General features: G+C 38.7%; 1 protein-coding gene across 2 annotated transcripts in view; it reads left to right on the forward strand.

Moving 5' to 3' along the window:
- The window catches only part of DOK7 (docking protein 7), a 64,766-nt gene that overhangs the window by 27,679 nt on the left and 14,924 nt on the right, over positions 1-22,163 (forward strand). For both annotated transcript variants that reach the window (XM_062638740.1, XM_062638741.1), the window contains exon 8: positions 19,058-19,100. In XM_062638740.1, the coding sequence (XP_062494724.1) occupies positions 19,058-19,100 (43 nt within the window). The remainder of the gene's footprint in view (positions 1-19,057; positions 19,101-22,163) is intronic.

Consider the following 22,163-nt stretch of genomic DNA (forward strand, 5'->3'; position numbering starts at 1 on the left):
ACCATTGTTTGTAAATTTTCTTAGAAGTCTGAAAAATAAAATTATTTTCCAACTGGTTTTGTCCTTTTCAATCTCACAAATACTGCTTTTAGTTTTGCTTTGCTTTTTGTCCCTTGACCTTCATCTTCCTGCAATTAGAATTAATGTGGAATGATTATGGCTGTCTCTTCACACTACTTAGTGTTATACTCAAATCACTCTTGACAGCTCAAAATGTGCTTATTAGGAGGAATGACTTTTATATATGTCTAGCTCACCCTAAACTCCTGTTTATGCCAGTGGGAGTTCTTATGTATGTAGAAATACAGTCTTGATTATTGCTTTGGTAGTTAGTTTGCCATGATAGAGGAGAAAAGAAAGTCAGTTTGTGTGTGGCTGTTATCATTGAATCATAGAATTGTTAGGGTTGGAAAGGACCTTAAGATCATCCAGTTCCAACCCCCCTGCTGTGGGCAGGGACACCTTATGCTAAATCATATCACCCAAGGCCTTGTCCAACCTGGCCTTGAACACTGCCAGGGATGGAGCATTCACAACCTCCCTGGGCAACCCATTCCAGTGCCTCACCTCCCTAACAGGAAAGAATTTCCTCCTTATATCCAACCTAAACTTCCGCTGTTTAAGTTTTAACCCTTTACCCCTTGTCCTGTCACTGCAGTCTCTAATGAAGAGTCCCTCCCCAGCATCCCTATAGGCCCCCTTCAGATACTGGAAGGCTGCTATGAGGTCTCCACGCAGCCTTCTCTTCTCCAGGCTGAACAGCCCCAACTTCCTCAGCCTCTCTTCATATGGGAGGTGCTCCAGTCCCCTGATCATCCTTGTGGCCCTTCTCTGGACTTGTTCCAACAGTTCCATGTCCTTTTTATGTTGAGGACACCAGAACTGCACACAATACTCCATCAATCAATATTATCAATCTTGTGTTTGTACTCAGCCACCTGCTTTAGTTGGTGATTTAAAAATACCAAAACCTCCTTGGAGACAATGGACACAAATCCCCCTTGAGGTATTTGTGTAGTTCCTGCTAGCACAGTAACTGTATGCCTCAGATTTTGAATCTCCCAGTGTATCTGTATAAGCAGAAATACAGGAATGCTATGCTCAGAATACCCAAAAGAGGTTAGGGTTTTGACAGATAGCAGTGGTGAGTGGCCAAGAATTGTTCCCTATACAGTACAGGGAAATCTGGTACCTGCTTTGGGGGGATGTAGACGTCTGTTTAATGGGGAGTTGCTTTATTCAGCTGATAGGGAATTTACCTCTTTTAGTCTGTTCTGTAGAAACTGCTTTATTTTGCATTACAACTTTAAATGAAGGCATGTGTGTACTGTGATCCTTGAGCAGGAACTTTTCTTGTTTTATTTAACAGGGCAGTACCATGTCACTGCAGGGCTTCGTAATCACATGCAGCCTTTTGTGAGTGGGGTAGAGTCTCGGGGTAGATTGAGCTGTTTCCACTGTGCACTGTAGACCAGGTAGAGACTGAGCCTTAGAGAGCAAAGCTGGTGTGTCCTCAGGCAGAGAAGGGGTTTGAACTCTAAGGAACACCTTGCGTTGAGGTCTGTTTTGTGGTCTTGTCTGACTGATATAACCAGGGTCACGAACAGCTTGTAACTTGGTTGGGAATACAGCCTTGGTCATCCAAATCCTGTACAAAACCCTTAACCCTGGCTTTAGATGGTGTGTCTCCTTTCATTGTAGATGCTGCTTTTGAAAGTGGTAAAGGAGAAGTCCTATAAGGTGTAAACTTGTGTAGTGACATTCAAGAAATTGAGGCTGCAAACTACATTGTTACATCCATGTAACTGGGAATGTTTGGTTTTTTTTAGCTTTTAATCAGGTACTTTTCTGGTATAGTAGTACAATAGATACCAAAGAAACCACAATATATTGCTACATACCACTTTAATGTAGCTATCTTTTTTCTGTTGAGCCATTACTTCTTTCCCCAGGAGACTGAAAGCTTTGTGTGTTTATCTCATAGCATGTTTATTTTTCTGCTTTCTCTGAAAGTATAGGAACACGATTATCATAATTACACACCTTTTAAATCTCTTTTCAAAGGTTTCTTTTTTACAGTATTGATGCGTGATGCTGTAACATTTTATGCTTCCTCCCACCTTCAAAAAAGCTACAGGCTATCTAAATCCTTAGTTGAGAGGATGCATTTGTCATCTGCTGCAGAATAGTTTCTACTTGTTTTTCTGCTCTAACCTCAGAGCTCTGGGCAGTTAGGTAACACACATGCTGTTAAAACTGTAACAGGAACAGTTTGTGCTTCAGAGGAATCTAAAAGTCAGTTGTTGGTATTATTAACCTGAACGACTCAGTTTGTGAGGCTCTCATATGCTTTGATCATTGATTCTGGATATTACTGGCTTTTGGCATGAATTGGAAAACTTGAGTTTCTGCTCTCTTTTTTAAAGATTGAATTCCAATTGTTTTTCTTTAAGTCCTGACTGTGATACATTAACCTGCAGTGAGGTGCGTCTTCCATAGCAGTATCACCACTAAATGAGGTGACAGCGCTGGAAAATGATTTGGCAATCTCGCATTTTTCTTGCATTACAGTTATTGTAAAAGGCTCTGAAATTTTTTACGATAAAGTAATGTTCTTCTTTTGGCTTTTCACAGCCTCAAAGGCATCTTTAGGAGCACCAATTTCTCCACAACATTTTTCTGAAATAGAAAAAATCCATGATTGCCGCTGCCCTTGACTATGAAATGCAGTAATTTCTGGAGCTGGTTGTGCTAACAAAAGTGCACAGCACTGCGCAAATGAAAAACTGGAGCACCAGTATGCTCTCCAGTTGAAACTGGCAGAGGAAAGGAGCATAAATCAGGTGGGTGTAGTGTCAGGCTTAGAGATTGTTTTGTTTTGTCTTTCTTTTTGTAGTTTTGGCCATGATCCCAAGGCTATCACAGAATTAGCTCCCATCCTCTTACTAAGGTGCTGTTGGATCTGCTCATGCACTGTGTTGAGATGTTGCTTATTGGAAGTTCACAGGGGAAGGAAGATCTTGTTTTCTTCTCAGTTTGCCACTCTTACTTTGTACAATACTATAATGCTTGGCAACAGGCTTCACTCCCAAGCAGTCAAGTGAGTGAGACCTAGCTTCCTTTTATTTTGGTGTTGCTGGTAAGGGCTCATATAACTGATCTGGCTCTTCCAAAGTCTTGCATGGAGGAGGTCACTTTTGGCTGTGACTTTGGATTTGAGATATCACAGTAAAAAACAAGACATGCCAGATCTGACTTGCTTTTTGGCCTTCTGTGAAGCTGCCTTTCCTCTTACCTTAAAAAGTAATACTGATGATACTCTCTGGGAAAGAATCCCCACAGCATTTCTGCTAAGAATAAAGGATTCTAATCTGAATTCTGAATAACAAGAATTAAGCTCTTAGCACTTCTTGGGATCCGGCACTAAATGAAGCAGCCTATGGTCTGTAGTGGGAAAAAATTTGCCTACCACAGAAGCACTGGTAAGTGAAGTGATAAAAATGTCAAGAGAAGGGAGCATCTTTCCTGCAGGAGGGAATGTAGCCAACATAGCTCAGTAGGATTCATTCTTCGGTACTAAGCAGAAGTGTTGCTGGATTGCTTTTCTGCCAGAGAGCCAGTGAAGATACCGATAAACCATGGTATTGACCTTCTATACCCATTAGAATGAACAAATGAGAAGATCTACTTCCTCTCCTAAATACAATCAAACCTGATAATAGCTTTTATTATTACTGCAAATGATGGCTACTTCTTCTTCTTTGGAAGCAATAGCTTTTCAGAAGAGAGATAAAGAAATGTTTTGAAGAAAGAGGAATCTGACAATAAAAGCTGGAAAAAATTACTCCTTTTGGAATGAAGGGTTTGTGAAGCTTTTATTTTTGATCCCGTTGTAAAGAGACTCATCAGATTGCTTGAAACATGGCCAAGATAGAAAAATGGAAGGGTTTGTTGGTTTTTTTCTGCCTTTGTCTTCTTTTTCTATATAAAAATCCACGTCCTTCTGGAAAAATTCTACAAAATCCTGTAAAGTGTTATCAGACACTTTCTACCTTCATTTTCTAGAAGGGAGAAAGTAAAATTCACCTGGAGAAAAAGAAACCCCAGAAAGACATTAGGAAAGCACAAATTACATTGAGCAGTACTCAGTAGGAAGTAAATAATTCCAACACCAGCCCTGGATTAAAATTCCTAGGTTTGATTCCCCTGTGGTCCATCTCCTTCCGCAAGACCATGAACAAAGCTATTTTAAAAATCCTCAGTTCCTTGACTTGCATTTCTGCAAAATGTTTGTCATGTCTACCAACATTATAGTTTTATGATGGACTAAAGGCTATGCGGAAAATATTCTGTTTTGATTAACAGTCACTGATATCAGAGTAATTGCGCGGCTCGGAAGGAATTGGCGAGTGTCAGTAGGATAGCAATCATGCGGATGGGATGTCTGGAGGGTTGACAGCAGCTCACTGTGAGTAGATGAGAGGATTGAAAATGGGTGCACAGCAGGAATGCAGCCTTTCCCACTAGCTCTTTTTGACAGAGCCGCTTAAAACTGGAAAAATGCAAATTAGAAGGATGAAATGTGTTCCAACACAATCACACAAACAATGCTTAAACTTGTCCACAACCTATGGTAAGACATGCGAGTGGAATTACTTTTGGCAATTCAAGATGCCCAATATATTTGTTGCTTCAAGATATCTATGGAAATACTTACTGTCTGGCTGATAATATCCCACATGGACTTGTACTAAGATTAGATCCTTAAGGTATTGATTGTGTAGAGGTTGTGATGTAGGCAAATTCTTACTGTTTCTAATATAACTGTGCAACCCTATACCAGGTTGTATTACTTCGTTCATAAACAGCAACTAGTTTTTCCAAATATTGGCTTAGTGAAGTTTAATAATATGACAACAACATCACCATGTGGGTAATGCGGTTTTGGCATTTGCTAGCGAGAAAACTGCAAGTGTGGCAACAAATCCACTGTATAGCAAAAAAAATACATTGAAACCATTTTGAGGACTGAATCACTTAAAAATATCTAAATGCTCAGAACAGAATGAATACTTCCCATGGGCTGTAGACTTAGAAAATGTGGAATTTCTGCTCTGGTATAGAACTGCCTGCCAGTTTTCAGGATGAACTGCTTTAAAGTTGCCGTGCGATTTTATGTATAGCTCTACTATGCACAGTTATGAAGCTTCTGCTGAAATGCTAGGGACTTGTCTAGAAATAGAAGAAAGGGAATTCTTTAAAAGTCCACGTAATAGACAGGACCACCAAATTTACCTCTCATGCAGTTGTGCAGTCCTCACCAAAATGCCTGACTGAGATCAGCAAAAGCCTTGTTGCAGACTTAGTAGGCTTTCCTCTGGCACCCTTAAAAGCCACTGAAATCAGCATAATTAAAATGTTTGATTCATAAGAGAATTGGGCTGCATGTGTGTTAAAAGAAATAAGATGAATCTCTGACATCTGAGAGACAGATTTCGATCCCTGTCCCAGAGTGGGGTTGATTGCTCTGGACCTCAGGAAATAGAGAAAGAATCTGTACTAAAATTTGCTGTTCTTTCCCTGCCTGGATGCATTTTACAAACCTGTGTGCTGTGTTATAAAACTAGTTGTTCACTTCTGGTGGGAATCTGCAAAGTGCTGATGATGGTGTTTGGCCACTGTCTCACTTCAAATAGGGGGGGAATCCCAGGGTGTGAAAGAGAGGCAAGAAGCTTGAAATTTGGACTGATCTAGGGATTTTGAGTTATGGCTTGATTATTGTGGCTCTGATCAGCTTACCTCAGTCTACGCAGTTTTATAATGTCTGTCTTTATAATGCTTACTTCCTAAGGCTGTTGTCAGGATGGATGGGATGGTGTTTCTGCAGTACTTTGGGTGTGGACAATTCTATCCAAGTGCTGAAGATTATAGTAACATGATGTTTTCCAAACTGCAGTAAGAGACAATATGTTGTTTGGCTTTTGCGTGAACTGTGGACAGAAAAAGAACACATTAGTAAGAGAACTAAGGAAGAAAATCAACCTGCCAGAATGGAGCAGCTGCTTTACTATTTCTTTTTTTTCTTGAATGCTTGGAATTTTATCACTAATTTTTATAACCTAACAATCAGTTCAAAGCCATTTTCCATTTAATGAAAGATCACAGAGCAATGGCACCAAATACGTTCTTTCAACAGAATTCTTTTGCATGAAGCTGAACTCAAAGAATGGTGTCTTTCAAGAACTGCAGTTACTGGAAAGAAGCTGTTAATGCAAAAACCTGTGCACTCAGTGGATTCAGAAAGTCTACAACTGACGACATGGCAGTTGAAAATCTGTTCTTTCTAAGCATGGGGATTAGCCTTAGGGTTAAGCAATTCTTCAGCTTTTAGAAAGGAGCAAGATTTCAAGAACATGCTTGAGGATATGACTGAAATTCAAGCCAAGTTGTAACAACAGCAGAGGAAGAATGAAAAGCATAATTGTATTACTTTTTCTTCGTGTATTCTTTTCTTGAATCCTTATGAATAGGTACGCTGCATCAAATCCAGTTTTGCAAATTATTTTGATGCAATAATTTTTAATTTTCTTTTGTAGGTCAAAAGCTGGTTTTGATGAAGTTTGATGCATCAGTGTATCTGTAACAACTCACAATTTCTGTATATTGTATTCTGTATTGTGTATTCTGTAAAAGACAGCTTCCTTGGGTGGAATGGGAATGTTAAGATTAAAACAAGCAACTGTTAACATGATCCATGTGATAAATGACAGCCAGGATGGAGCAAGTGAATACCAGAGTCTTACATACAGATTCTAGGCTGCAGTAAAGCACCTTTACCGCATACAAGCTCTGCTTATATTTTCTTCCTTGGTGTTATCTTTTCTATATTTCCATGTTCCCTTTCCTAAAGCGTAGATGAAAGAAAGAAGTCCTCAAGACTTTCTCTGGGGCAGCTCAATCCCACACAGGTCCAAAGGGTAGATGGAAAAGGGGCTTTAAAATTGACTTTGTGCTCCTGAGTCTTGTCACATGAGGATATCGGGCTATTCGCAATATAAACTGCAGCAGCCAGCTGCCAATCAACTGAAATGACTGCTTCAACAGCTGGGAATCAGTGGGGCATGAACTCTGGCTGTGTTCCCTCTCCCCTAACCACATCCTCTGCAGTAGTCTGGATTCTGTGGAATCCTCTGCTAATTCAATGCTGATTGGAAGCAATTTTGAATGTACAAGAAATCTGAGCCTGGAAAATATTAAGGAAATATAAACCTTTTCCAGCTCGGGTTTACTACAAGGACAGAGAAGTGCTAAGTGGGCTATATCGAGGCTAGCAACTGTATACTTGCATCCTCTGTAGCACGAGGAAGATGTTTCCAGTTGAACTTTGCCAATTCATCTCATTCCTTAAGACATAAAGTCAAACAGAACACATGTGCTATGGAGATAACGACTATAGAAAGCTTTGGAAAACTACAGAAATAATTATACCTAATAACATATAGCAGTGCTCTCTGATACAGGAGAAGCCTGTGAGCAGCCCCCATGCATACTTAAGTATCGTATCCTTTAAGATGTGCAGTTTAATTATAGTTTCATTACCTTTGACAAACCATAATTTTGGTGATGGGCTGGGGATAAAGGAAAACACTTGTCTTAATTTTACTATTTTGAGCTTTCTCTCCCTTATTTGTCCTTCTCACTCCACCCATTTCTTTCTACTTATGCTCATTGATTATCTTGCTAATAATTTTTTTCTGGGAAAAGTTGACTAGCCTTAGCCGTAAATGTGAAGTTGAAAAAGAAGGAAAGTGAGTGAGAAGATCATATCGCAAGGCTTTGATTTTTATTCATCATAGGCTCATAATTTAGTCCACTCTAGTTCTCTCTGTGTGGAGCAGGATGCACAGGTTATAACAAGGATCCTTTTCTTCATGTCTTTATGTGGAATGGGCTGGAAGGAAGGAATCAAATAACTAGTCTAATGTAAATTGGCATAGTTCCATTGGCTAAAAACAGGCCCAAGTGTATTTTTAGTGCAAGCAGAAGTTCAGCTCACACTGTGGAACAATGTTCCTTGGGGGAAGTAGAAGAAGGGAAAGACTTTTCTGAGGGCAGTCCCTAAGTGAGTGTTTCAAAATGGCTTAGCATAAACTTTCTCCATCTGTAAGAACCTGTAGAGGTAGGTTTAATTTGTCTCTAACAGCTGAGATTTCACTTTACCAGCTTCTGAAATATTTTCACAATTGAGCCATTCTCCATTTACTGCTTGTCACTGTACCTGTAGTTAAGCTATTTGAAGAAAAGAATCCCTTCTCTTCCTGAATAGATGGCTCAGACTTTAAATCCTGTTGCAGGCAGAAAACTTGAGTAAAAGGGATACCTTATGCACTTTTGTATAATTGGTGTAATTAATTTTCTGTTAATCAGAAGCTTTTTGACAAGAACAGCTGGGATGTTTGTACTTGTCAGTACAGTGGCATAAGAACTATTTTTCATAGAAAAGTTGTAAAATATCTTTTATGCACGTTGATCAAAGCTCATCCCCTTTCCTCATCAGAGAAGGGATGTCTCAGCGTCAAGAAATGAAAAGTTTATTGGGCTTTTCGTCTTACACATCTCTTCTGGTATAAATTTGCCATAAATAGCTCCTTTGCTAATCAGGAGAGGAAGGCTATCCTAATATCTTTGAGAACATGTGTATGTACGTGTCTCTGTTAATGATTGTCCTTTTCATTTATATTTAGTCTCTCCAAGCTTCATGCTAAACAGGACTCCTGCTGCAGCAGAACTCCTGTTTCTACTGGGATGCACGGTTCTAAGAGAATGTAGAAAAACACTTCCCATGTGTAAAGCCCTCCTAATTTCACAGGTATTTCTGCAGTACTGAGATGCTCCGTGGTGGCACAGTTAGTCTTGTGAACTTTAAAATAGAAATGGATCATGTGAGGTGTTGCATTCAGTCTACATGCTGTTTCCTCTATATACTGAGCAAGAAGAATGAGATGAAAACACCACAGTGCTTGTTATCCCTATGGTAGAATCAAGTCTGGGATGCTCATACCTGTTTGGACCCCTTCTGAGCCTTATTTCCAATAGTATGGTAGTTTTGCTGGAGTTTCTTCCTTCAGTGGTTTTTTCTTGGTGCAGAATGAGTGGAAATTAGCAGATCTGTTGTACAAAGAAGCTCAGACTGGCAAATGTGGGGAAACTGAGTGTATTTTAAATATCAAATGTTCTTGTAGAAGTGTAATGCTACCCCCTGTTGGAAACTGGAATATATGAAATATAAGCCAGAATACATGGAATTGAAGCCTCTTTGACTTTGTGTACATTGCGCTTTTTTCCATCGCTCAGTAGGAAGTTAGAAGTGCCAGTCTCTATTAAAAAAGGAAGAAAGAAAGGAAAAGATTTTTTGGAGTAAATTGGAAAGATGTTTTTGTTCCAATTATCAGAACTGAATTCAGTTAAAAATAGTCTTCATGTTAAAATACAGCTGTTGCCATAGATGCCTGCAGCTTTATTATCTTTCTGTAAGAATACAAATATATAACCTATTATAGTTAATGTTGATTTTTACTGTTCATAAGCATCTCTATCTGGTAAAAAGAAACACATCCATCTTTTTGCATGGCTAAAGCTACTGTACATACTATTAGTCAGCTGCATTCTGAAAAGCAGCTCTCGTGTGCACCTGTGAAAACGTGAATCACAGAATCCTAGGATGGTTAAACAATGCTGTGGGCGCACTGTTGAACCTTCAACAGTCAGGACAAATGTGTGTTTGAACTCTTTTGCTTAAGCCTTACAGCAGGAGTTTCTATATATACCTTAGGAGAAGGGGTTTAACTAAAAGGACAGGGAATGTAATGTTGCTATGAAAACATCTCTAAAAAGTTGACAACAAAATCTTAAATCAGAAAATTTGATGGGTGTCATGCTTAAATTAAAAATTGTTCCTTTTAATAAAATTTCAGAATATATCTTCCACTACTGTAAATTATGACAGCTCAGCTGAGGAGTAAGAGGGAACAATGTACCTGATTCTTAATACCTGGAAGAATTAGCCATCTTTATTTTGGCCCTAAGAATATATGATATGCTGAACTTTAGATTATAGCAGGGTTATCTGCCTTGCATCTCAGGTGTCACAATGGAGAAAAAGAAGTTATCATTTCTGAGCTGAGTGTTTTTGATGGTTTAGTTTAATGGCAATTGTATAAAGAGTCTTTCATGTCCTGAATGGCAGAATGATTGTTATGAGATGACTGGATTGTGATCTGGTGAAAGATGAAACAGCAGAGGCTGATCTTGATGCATTTTATTATATATCTAGCATCAATTCATAGTTGTATTTGTTCAGCATTCTGTGTTCTGAAACCAGGAGATGCTGTGCCCCAATTGTCAAGTTTGATGAATATACCCTATGACATTTGCATATGGTGTTTTTATTTTCCGTGAAGAATTGTTTTTAGTTCCTGCCTGCTAACTCTTGCATGATTCTGTCCATGTTTATCTAATAAATTGAATTAAAATTGGTCTCGGAGGCAATTTGCTATGTCTGGCATAGCCATTTCTTCTGGCTGGCTGAATTCCTCAGCCTAGTCCTGGCTGCTGCTATAAAAGCCCTCCTGTATTATGAACTGGGAGTGAAATGTGTTCTGATCATGTTCCAGTGTCTTTGTGCTGTGAGGTCTGTCAGGAAGCTTAGATGATATTATCATTAGTGTCCCCCTTTTCATTTGAGTTGCTTATACAGATCTACTTAGAGGGTTTGCTACTGCATTATCTCTCTCTGCAGCTTGTCACTGCATCTGTCCTTACAAAAACTTCTTGAAATGATGAAGTGCCACCTGTATAGAAACCAGAGCTCTGATTTTCACCTGTGGTTAAGTAGGACAGACTCAAATTCACAGGAGCATTCAGTAATTTTGCGTGACCTGAAACCATCAGACCAGTTTTTTTGAAGAATCATGAGAAACACAGTGTGAAATTCATTAAATTCACCAAAAAAATGTAAGACAACCCCCAAATCTGTGTTTGATGGAGGTGACAGTGTCTCTGTATTGTATTTACGCTGAAGTTGTTGTGGTTTGCTGCATTTCCTTGTAACCACAATCTGTCTGGCTGATACTGGTGTTAGGACAGTTTTTGGTGGTTTGGTGTCGTGTGCCTTCAGATTTTGCTATCAGCTTGCAGTGAGTGTTATTGCTCTGGGCCAGCTGGACATGTCTGTGACTTTGTTTTTTGTCTAACAAGTATGCAAGCTTGACTTGTAGTAGTGCCTGGAAACAGACACAAACATCACTGGTGTGTTTACACCAGGTATTTTATGATGCACTGGGGGGTATTGCATAGCTGCTTCCTCTAGAATTCTATCTAAATACTTTTGTCCATAGGAGATATGTATGTGGTGTTAAAAGGATGTTATTTAGGTTGAAAAGTTAAGCCCCTTGCTGTTAAGGAATTGACAGATTTACAGTTGCTCGTCCCATCTTGATTTTACCCACGCATGTGTGTCCCTCTCGCGCAGTGAATGAGGCAGATGTCCTGTGGAAAAAAGTGATATGTGACCATGTAATTGCATTACAGCCCAGTTGTTCAGCATAATCCTAGTGTGACTCTGGTATGCAGTAATTCTACGTCTGGTTTTGAAAAGCGAAAAAGCAAATCATGTGCCCTGTTGCTGTGTCAGCTTCCCCATGCCCATATATTATCAGTAGCAGAGCTTGAAATCTGAGCCTATAGCATTGCAACCAAGGCTTCTACCATCTGAATTTCAGGGCTGGCAGCTGGAGATGGCTTTTATCTCAGGCTGGAGGCGGGGCAGCTGGGCCCAGGTACTGGCTGTTGTGCTGCCTGTGACAGAGGATTCAGCCCAGCTTTTCTTTCTGTCCCTTGAGCAGACAGTTTCAGAGTATGCTGAAGGCAAGGCATGTCATTTTTGAGCTAATGGTCATGCTTTGGAGTGGGTGCCAGATGGCTCCTGACTGTGGGCAACTGGGAAGCCCACAGCAAGGAGCAGAAGGTTCCTCTCAAAAGATGCATATCAGAATCACAACTGAAGAGTCTGTCTGTCCAAGCAGGAGAGAGACAAGATGGGTACACAAATCTAGAACTAAGAAATTCTTTGGTTCTTTCCCATCTCTTGTTGTTAAACAACGCCTGTAACTTGTAGATGGGTTGTGATTACCCCACAGGTTTTAGAAGGTGCATTTTAATGTGACACTGAGCATGGCTTGCCAGTGCCACTGAAATCACCAGCTTCATGCTTCACAAAATAGCTGATGTTGGGGCTTGGCTGAGCAAACCGAGATGTTTCTGAACTGACTTCAGCAATCTTTCTGTAAGCCGACAGTTGGCTTGCGACACATGAAGCTGAGTAATCAGAAGTTTGTGGCTGAAACTGGAGCCCTGCACCTCAAGCATGCCACGGACAGGGGCTGTTATGAAAGGTTGTGGAGTTTAATAATTTCATATCTTTTGTTCAGAACCTGATCAACTGCTAAGTGTTGTGAAGCAGCCTGTCAAAGCAGATAACCTCTAAAGGTTGCTCTGCGTGCCTGTATTTGTCAGTCTTTCCTGGGAACTCCCTGTGGCAGCTGGAGAATTCCAGCTTTAAACTTTTCTGATGATTTGCTCCAAGAATAACTCATAATCTTTAATCCTCGCGAGGAAAGTACCTTACCTATCAGTTTCATTAGGGACTGGTTTCTTTTTGCTGAGATACCTGAGCTTTGCAGAACTTCAGACATGGTCAAGGTTTCTCCATTTTCTAAAAGCAGCTGATGCTTCAGTTTTTGTGATGCTGAGTTCAAAATCTTCAGTCAGGATTTCTCACTGAGTTCTTTGCTCCTTTGTGAAGCTGCTGGCAGTTCAAGGCACTATTTTCATAAACCACACGATGTAACCGTAATCTGCTGCCTCCCTGTGCGCACAAATTGCACAAAGCATTCTGAGGGATTGTCAGGAAGGGCCACCACCAATATGCGGCAGGCATGGGAGTGTTTGCTCGTTTTTGAAGTCTGCTTCACAGTTTCTGCTTTTCAGGCACTATCCTCTGGATTTTGAGTCATAATTTCAATGGTTTTCTCTTGGAAAACTGGATGTTTTGCATGGCCCTGATACTGAACAATAGCTTTAAAATAAAGGAGGAGAGTGCAAAAATCTAGATCATATTCTCTATGCAAATTAAGCAGTTGACCATTGTTGCAATCTATCCTCTATGTTTATGAGCTTATTTTTACACGTGCTGAATAAAAATCCCATCGTGCAAATAGTTGCTTCTATTTTTGAGTATAAATTCCTCTTTCATAACAAGAAGAGCCGCTTATTTATGATTGGCCTCTCTTGTTCCAATCTGAGGACGCAGACTGGGGCAAAATTTTATACGAGAGCTCAGACTAAAGCAAATGACATCTGAAAATCATAGAATGATAGAAATGTTTGGGTTGAAAGGGACTTTTAAATGTCATCTAGCCCAACCCTTCTGCCATGAGCAAGGATATCTTCAACTAGATCAGATTGCTCAAGGCTCTGTCCAACATAGCCTTGAGCACTGCCAGGGATGGGACATCTACCACCTCTTTGGGCAACCTGTGCCAGTGCCTTACCACCCTCATTGTTAAAAAACGTAAATTTCTTATATTGAGTCTGAATCTCCTCTCTTTTGTTTAAATCATTACCCCTTGTACTATTGCTACAAGCCCTGCTAAAAAAGTCTGTCTCCATCTTTCTCATACGCCCCTTTCAAGTGCTGAAAGGCTGCAATAAGATCTCCCTGGATTCTTCTCCAGGCTGAACAAGCCCAGCTCTCTTAGCCTGTGCTCAGAGGTGTTGCGTCCCTCTGATTGTTCTTGTGGTCCTTCTCTGGTCCTGTTCCAGCAGGTCCATGTCTTTCCTGTAGTGAGAACTCCAGTTCTTACTGGTTCAGAAAAATGGAGCTATAAAAAGCTACCAAACTTAGATGAGCTGAAAGAAAAGATTTATTTCTAAAGATACACAAAGAGAATTGCATCAGCTGTGACTGATGAGGTGTGTCTGAAATGTTGACAGTTATCAGGCAAATGGCATCTCATTCCTCTTGCCGGTGGTGGTGGAGCCCAGCTCAGCGTTTACAATCTACAGGAACTGATCTACTTTTCTTGGAAGTGTGGTTTCCTCCTTTTTAGGAGGAAAACTATGAAACAAAAGTGGTTTTGTTCTTTGAAAATACATGCTTTACCTGGAACGATTATCTATCAGTTCATACCCTTAGAGCCAATAATGGGAGGGATTAGACTTAATATTTTCTTTCTTTTCTTCCATCTGACTCACAAGCTCCTGGCTCCTTCTTACTCCGTGGAAGTAGTTTTACAAAGCAGTTTGTAAGTCCTCTTCCCACTAGGAATCTGAGAAAAATAGGAAATTGCACTGTACAGTATCTTTGATCCTTGCTGTGGAGTTTATACTGGGACTTTGGGACTAATCTTGTGTCCAAAGCCTTAAACTCCTGTTAGCAGCTGTGGAACAGAATTGGGTTTGCAGTCCTTGCAAGTGGTTTGAGTATATAGAGAAAGGTAGGCATACTGCTTTTAATATCTCTTTATATGGGACAGCATTTGTGTCTGGTAACGTTCTAAAAAGAGAACTGATCTGGTAAATCCTATATTTCATGAAATATAACATGAATGTAACTTTGAAATAAAATGAAACTTTAAAAGAAAAAATATACAGAAAGAAAAAGATATACTAAATATACACAGAGAAATAGAAAATCCCACTTTGATTGTGAAAATGATTATGTATTATGATGGTTATTTGCACACACAGAAATAAATGCCAAGGCTTAGGTTCTGTTTAGCTGTTTAGGGCAACAGAACTAAACTATGAATAATCATCCAGCATATCGAACTAGTGGGTTCTCCTAACATCTATCATTGGACCATACCTAAGATATTTGGAAGCAGAACATAATGAATGTCATCTGGCAGCAGCCTGATCATTACCAGAGTTAAAATAGCCCTGGACATGTAGTTCATGATGTGTGATACACAAGAGGTACGTATCCATTTACTGTGGGTGTTGTAGTGATGAGGTTGTTTGAACTAACAGCCTTGCATCACATACTTCAGCACTCGGCTCTTGCATCACAGATAAAAGAATCTACATTAAAAGATACTTAACTTAATAGATATTAACAACAGTAATATTATGAGATATGCAGGATTTAGATACTCTTTTTGTTAGCTATTGTCAGAATATCACAGCAGGCATAATAAAAGAGTACTATTTGAGTGAGGTCACTTACCCCTTTTCTTCTTTGGTGTAATCGTACAATAGGTTGACATATGTGTTATATTTAGAATTTGAAAACCATGCATTTGCATTTGTACATGATGCCATAATAATTTTAAAAGTTTCTGCTATAGATAAAAGCATGTTTTGTCTGAATTTTGTAGAATTAAAAGAGATACCTTTCTCTCTACTGAGTTGCCTTAGTGGTAGCTACTGTAAGTTGGTGAAGTCTCTGCCTTAGAGGACTGCAGCAGGAGGCCTGCAGAAATAAAGGAATATGGTTTATTGGAATGGGAATGAAGACAACAATCTTGTAGCCTGGAAAAGCCACCTTATATATGGGTTTATTTTTGTTATTATCTGAGACTCAGGTTTTTAATCACATCTGATTCTTTCGTTACGTGCTTTCTTTCCCCATTCCCCATAATTTCAATGATATTTTATCAGTCCCACATCTGATGTAATTTCACATATCTAGCTTGTTTGCCTTCTTGCATCTCTTTCAAGTATAATCTAATATTCCAATAATAATTTTTAAAGTATATTTATTTGATGTTATATCCAGCCTTTATAAATTTTCTCATCTTATCTATTTTGCACATTTTTATGAAAAACTTGTTAGAATTTATTTTGTAGGAGTGACGTGCTCCAGGCACAAAATAAGACTCCATTTTTGAACAAACTGTACCTACGTTAACAAAATCATCACTCTTTAATTTCCAGTTATTTCCATGTCATATAGTGTGCGCAGAAAAAAAGACAAGTGATGGCTTGAATTCTTGTGCACAGGACAGAATGTCCCACTGATTCATTTTAACTTGCATTAAGTAGCACATCACTAAAAAAATATCTCTGCAACTGAAATGTTTCTAGCACTTTGGCATTGCTGACTGTTTAATCCTCATTCTTGCAGAACTGCTGTACTTGTGCAACACTGAGGGAAGGGCAAACCAGCAAAACTCAATTTGCAAGTAAATCGAATAGTTAACTTGAATTTAGAGAGGGAGCTGAGCTGTTTAGCAAGTAGGAACTATTTTGCAAATAGCAACTTTGCTATATGGTGCGAAGAACACTAATCATAAAAACATTCAGTTTCTTCTTTGTTTCTTTGTGCTATTGTTGCTCATAACATCTGTGATGATGAAAAAGGACTTGTCTTTGGCAGATGATGTATAAATAAAGAACCAAAATGCTATTCTTTCTTCAGAAAACTTTCAATCTCCTTTCAGGTTTTCAGCTTTCTATCCTTTATTTCTATCCAAGTCTTTGCCATAATTTGGGATATTCTGATGTGTTAATGCATTTCAGGAAAGAAAGTTAAAAATATTTTTCCAGCTTGCTATCTAGTTTCATGCATCAGGCCCATGCACTGAATGACAGCAGGGCTGTGCAGACTAATGAATCTAGAGGCAAAGGCGAGGAAGATAAAGATAGTATTTTCCCTTTGCAGAACAATTTTTGATTGACTTCCTCAACTAATTAAGAAACAGTTCCCCCCAAACTCCATGAGTTACTCCCTCAGAGAAATGATTTGTATATAAAGGCAAAATAAAAAAATGCCAGAAAGTTTTAAGATCCTTTCTTGTTAGCAAGATTTGATCTTCATGTATTTCAACGCTGCAGTCTGCCCCTTCCTACTCCATTAAGTAAGCTAGCAGCTCTCACCTTCACAATCTGCTTTACATCCACAGACATAACCAAAGTCAGGGAAGTTATGTTTAAGTATGCTGTATTAGTAAACCTCTGATATGTTACTGGTGACAGGGAAAAAAAAAACAACACACCATTTTTCAAGTCTATTATAAATAACAAAAAAAAAAAAGTATCATAATTCTATTGTAAGGGAAAAATATTTTTAGCTAAATATACAGAATTGTGCTTGTAGTGGACTCTAAAGTCCTCTGCCTGTGCAGATACTTCTGCATATTCTTCAGTAAAAGCAGTGACTTCTGTGGTGGCACACAGTAACTAGAGAAACAAATACCATACCATCCACTATGGTTAAACTAATAAAATGCTCTTTTTCTTGAAATGCTGTGTGATGTTTTTTCTCTTTCAGAAATGTAATTTTTGCCCTGATTCTGATTTCCTTCCCCTCTCTTAACTTTGACTTTAAACAGTTGCTTGAATTCAATGTCTCCTATTAAAATATGCAGCTAACATAAAAGCTCAAGTAAATACTGAAATTATAGGTTCCATGTTTACAATGGGATCAGGCGGAAACCTCTTGTCTATTGTGTGTTATTCCATTGCTGACAGATGTTCTGTATTGTGGGTTTCAAAACTGTATTTACAAAAAGAAACAACCTTACCTCTCCCCAGCTGATCCGAGTAAGCTCTTTCAATGAATATTCTATTGGCTGAAACAGAAGCAGTCTAATCTTTTCTAATATTTTTTTCTGGTATATTGCAAGGCGCATCAAAACCAAAGAAAGCGTTACCACTTTACCTGAAGTGGAACCTAGTTGCTAACTGACAGGTTTTTGTGATGGTCCCATATAAGGAGCTTTATGTCTTAAAACACTCATCTTAAGAAAATGTGCAGGAATTAGTATAGCTCGAAATTCTGCATGCATAATAAATAAGTGATCTATTTTGTTTGCTATTGAGAAATTTTGGGAAGTCATGCAGTGTCTGTATAGGGGGAAGACATATGTAATGCATATGTAAAATTTTATGTGTATCTGAAAAGCCACCACCTTGTAAGAAAGCAAAGGAAACTGAGAGTTATCACAGGTCACAAGTCTGTGCGTTTAGAAGAGAGTTTAGAAGAAAGTTACTGTCTGGTGTCAGTAGGAAATGTACTTTGGTTGCTCTGGAATTGAGCAATGTTATTGCTCAGCTCCAACGGGTATATAATGTTTTCCACTTCAAAGCCCAAAAGACACATTTATTTGTCAGAGGGTGAATCATGATGACAAACTCTTCTCACCCAGATTGAAGAAATAAAAGAGATTTCTTTGGCAGAGTGGTAGATACCTTTGACAGACCAGACTGACCTCACGGCCCACCTTAATGTTGCAGTCCAAGAGCAGCCTTGATACCGTCTGGAGATGGAAGTGCCAGAGTATCCTCCAGATCAGCTTTGAATGACATAGATAGTATAGCTGGGGAGAGTCCTGGCCTGCAAGAACATTTTGGAACTTACTCTTAAGTATGAATGGACGCTGGTACTCTGTGCATGACCGCTTTGATGTACCGCAGCTGCTGTTGTATAACCATGGTACAAACAATGTGAAACATCTGAGATAGCAAAAAGCTTTTCTAGAAAAAGACTCTCATGTCACAGGTGGGATCTGTAGGCAGCATGAAGTCAATTTAACCTTAATGCTGGTTGGAGCCGAGTCTGAAGTACCCCAGGACTCAGTCTGCCTACAGCACCTACCATTTTAGGCAAATATAGACATGGCCTTAATAGACATCTGTTAATGCTGTTACTCCAACTTGATATCAAATCCCTCTGAATATCGAATTTTCTTACTTTTTCCTGTTTAATTCAGAACTGATTTAATAATGCTAACCTTCATCATGCCTGCTACAGTGTTTGCAATGCCTCCAAAGCCAAGTTAGTTAGCCTTTGCTAAGGTACATGAAGGTTTGGTAACTTGTCCATGTTTTGAATACCTTCAGGTCTGAGCAGCTTTTTGTCTGCTCTGGATTTTAAACCAACTTGTTAAGCTTTTGTGCTGGTGAAGTGATTTCTCTGTCATTCTTCCTATATTTCTTGAAGTTTTTTTCCATTTCTTGAGAAGATTTTTAATTCTAAATTTTCTGTTTTCTTTAGGGAACAGCAATATTGCAGTCTGGAGTCTCACCAGCTACACCAGGTAGGAGCCATTTAGTTACTTGCTTTGTTAAAGAATAATGTTTTAGACTCAAATTGTGACGAGAGAAACAGAAGATTTATGGAAGCAGAACTAAAGACTATATTGAGAGGCATCCTGGTTGTGGTTGGTTTTGCTCCCACAATTCATGACTGACAAGTTTAAAATACATTATAATCTGAAGTAATTTTTGTTTCAAAGATTAATGTATTCCTTTTTCCCTTCCTTTTGTAATCTAAAGAGGCTCAAAGTTGTTTAGTGCTTTTGCTACTTACAGTCTAAAAATGTCAAGAAAGTGTTCTTTTTAGGCTATATTAGCACCAAGAGGGAACTTGACTTAAATGTTCAGTGTGTATACCCAGTTTTCTAAATAACACAAACCCACAGGAGTAGATCCTTACCAGGGGCAACATGGAGATGCCTCTCTCATGTCGGTAGAACTGCTGTTTAACTAGCAAAGTCAGTAAAGGGAGGAAGCTGAGTATCTGGCCTGGAAGGGTTCTTTAGGAAAAGGTAACACGCTGAATACCTTTGCATTGTAACTTGCCTATCAGTAGAATGTGTTGGTCATCTGGAGTCCTCTGTCTAATGTCGCCGAACTGGTCTGGCACCTTTTGTATCATAATTTTACTTTAAAGATAATATTTCATAACAATTTATTTTTGCTTACTGTCTCTGTCTTAGACCTTGGAGAGATCTGAACAAAGAAGTTGTTTAGTATCTTAAATGTTTTTATATTCCTTAGACTGCTTTTTGATAATTCATCAGATCCGTTAAACTTCTCAAGTTGCCTGTTTCAGGTAGACAAGAAAGAGCCCTTTGTGCTTGGGTTTCTTTATTACTTTTAAAAACCTGTGCAAATATGTGCAGAAGTAAAGCTGATTGATACTTGTGTGAGCAAATCCAGTGAGATACCTAGGATCAGGAGGTGTCTCTGAGGAAGGTTATAAGTCACTGTATTACTTTGTCTGTCTCAGAAGCATTTAGCAGATCTTGTTCCTAGTTATTCCATTTGAGTCAGTGGGATTACTTTTGATTTATAGAGGTGTAAGTAGAAGCACAAATTGGAACATTAACTCTAATTTTATCCTTCCTTCTCTTACCCAGATTTCTATTCCTCTAATCAACCCAAGGCAACCAGAGCACTTATGATTAAAGTGTGTGTAAATACACGGGGTCTTGGGTCTATAGTTGCAAGTGGTGGGCACAATATTGTTTCTACATTAAATTCAGCGGCAAATTAGTTGTGGATTCAAACAATATCTGACAAAACCTTAATCTCAGGCTATTCATGCAGCTAAAAAAAACTGTTTTGATAAAACCTATCAGTAAGCAAATTGAAAATGTAGAAATTCAGGAGAGATTTTAAGATCAATGGAAAAGGAAGATACAAGACTGAAGAAATTCAAGTGGGTGGGTTTTCATGTCTGGTACACTGGGGAAATATTGTTTAAGAATTGAATACTTCCCTTAGGCAAATGCACATCCAAAGCCAGTGACTAAGTCAGAGCTATCTTTGTGGGGTTTTCATCCCCCAAATGTTCTCATGTACCTGTAAAACTTTATTCTTCAATACTACACTATTTTCTCAGAACAGAAACCCATGTTTTCTCTGCCTCCTTGTACTTTTATGATCCTCAGATATTTCATTTTAAAGTGTTGTCTTTTGTATATGTGACCATTTCAAGTATAATTAAACTTGGCATTGCAAAGCTTTCAAAATAATACTGTATGCTTTGAATGTTTTGCTTCCACCATCTTTAATCCAAGCCGCTAACTGAAGTTCACTGACAGCAGCTCTGTTGGACTAAAGGAACAGCATTAAAACTTCCTTATGTTTCTCTATCATGATCTTTTAATCCGTTGTTGAGGAAACATAAGTGCATGCTAATTTGAAGTAACTGCATTTGAAACCTGTCTTGAGCACGTACATGGCAAGATACCACTAGTCATGAATAATTGTACAATGACCCAATACACAGTTATAATATTTTCTAGTGTAGCAGTCCACTTAGTGATAAACATTTTTCTTTTTTGTCACAGAAAATGCTGTACTGTATTTTAATTCAATTACATTGTATGAATGCAAGCTCACTTCTTTAGTGCTGTAAGTGCCTACATGTTCTGTACAATGTTTTTCATCTTAAATGCCTCGGTTCCATAGCAAGAATTGGAGATAAAGAGTCAGGATCAATTGATTAAATATTTTTTAGTTTGTTGGTAGTGAATGTGGGTGATGATATTCTATTTCTACTGTTAGTTATATATGCTGAGGAATAGACTCAGCAACTTCAGAGAAATGTGTCTAATTCTAATGGCAGGCTGAAAAGTGTTCATAAATGCAGTAACAATTCTGAATTGTATTACTAGATGGAAAAAACCCCAAGATGTGGTGAATCATTTAATTCTGGTTAAAATAATTTGGTTGCCTTTGTTATAAATAACTTTGTAAAGATTGATTAGAAAGAGAGACTGAATTAGATTGCTTGCACTTGTAGGAGGAAAGTATTCCCACTGTTATAGCTTTGTACTACAGATCAAGGTAATGGATTCTTTGGGGTTTTATGATGTGGAAATGCCTGCTCTTAAGTATAATAGACTGCATTTATAGTTATTATGGACCTTAAAATACCATGACAAGGTAGAGGTTCAAAATTGCTATTCACATTTCCTGATTTCTGAGACTGATGGATTCTGGAGGCACCTAGGTTTAGTATATTTGGTCTAAGAAGTTCTCATGGGACATACAAGGAGTTTCTCATGAATGCATAAGATATTCTATAGCATGATCTACATGATGCAGTTTCAGAGATATGTACATAGGCCCTTTTCTCACAAGTTGCTTATGTGTTTTGAATTAAGGGATTGTGAATGAGATGTACATTCAGTGTTGAGAAGTGCAGCCAAAAGCCAGCACATCCCTTCAGAGAATTGTGAGCTTGTCATTATCTTTCTGGTACTATAAATCAAAGTACTGTAGGGAACAACAGGCTGAAGGGGCTGGCTAGCTCAAGCCTCTGACCTGAGCTTGAACAAACTTTTGTGTGTATGTCTGAGAGGTGATTG

Source organism: Pezoporus occidentalis, unplaced genomic scaffold (genome assembly GCF_034315485.1).
Source record: "Pezoporus occidentalis ecotype Australia unplaced genomic scaffold, CSIRO_AGI_Poc_V1 ctg58, whole genome shotgun sequence".
Classification (NCBI taxonomy): domain Eukaryota; kingdom Metazoa; phylum Chordata; class Aves; order Psittaciformes; family Psittacidae; genus Pezoporus; species Pezoporus occidentalis.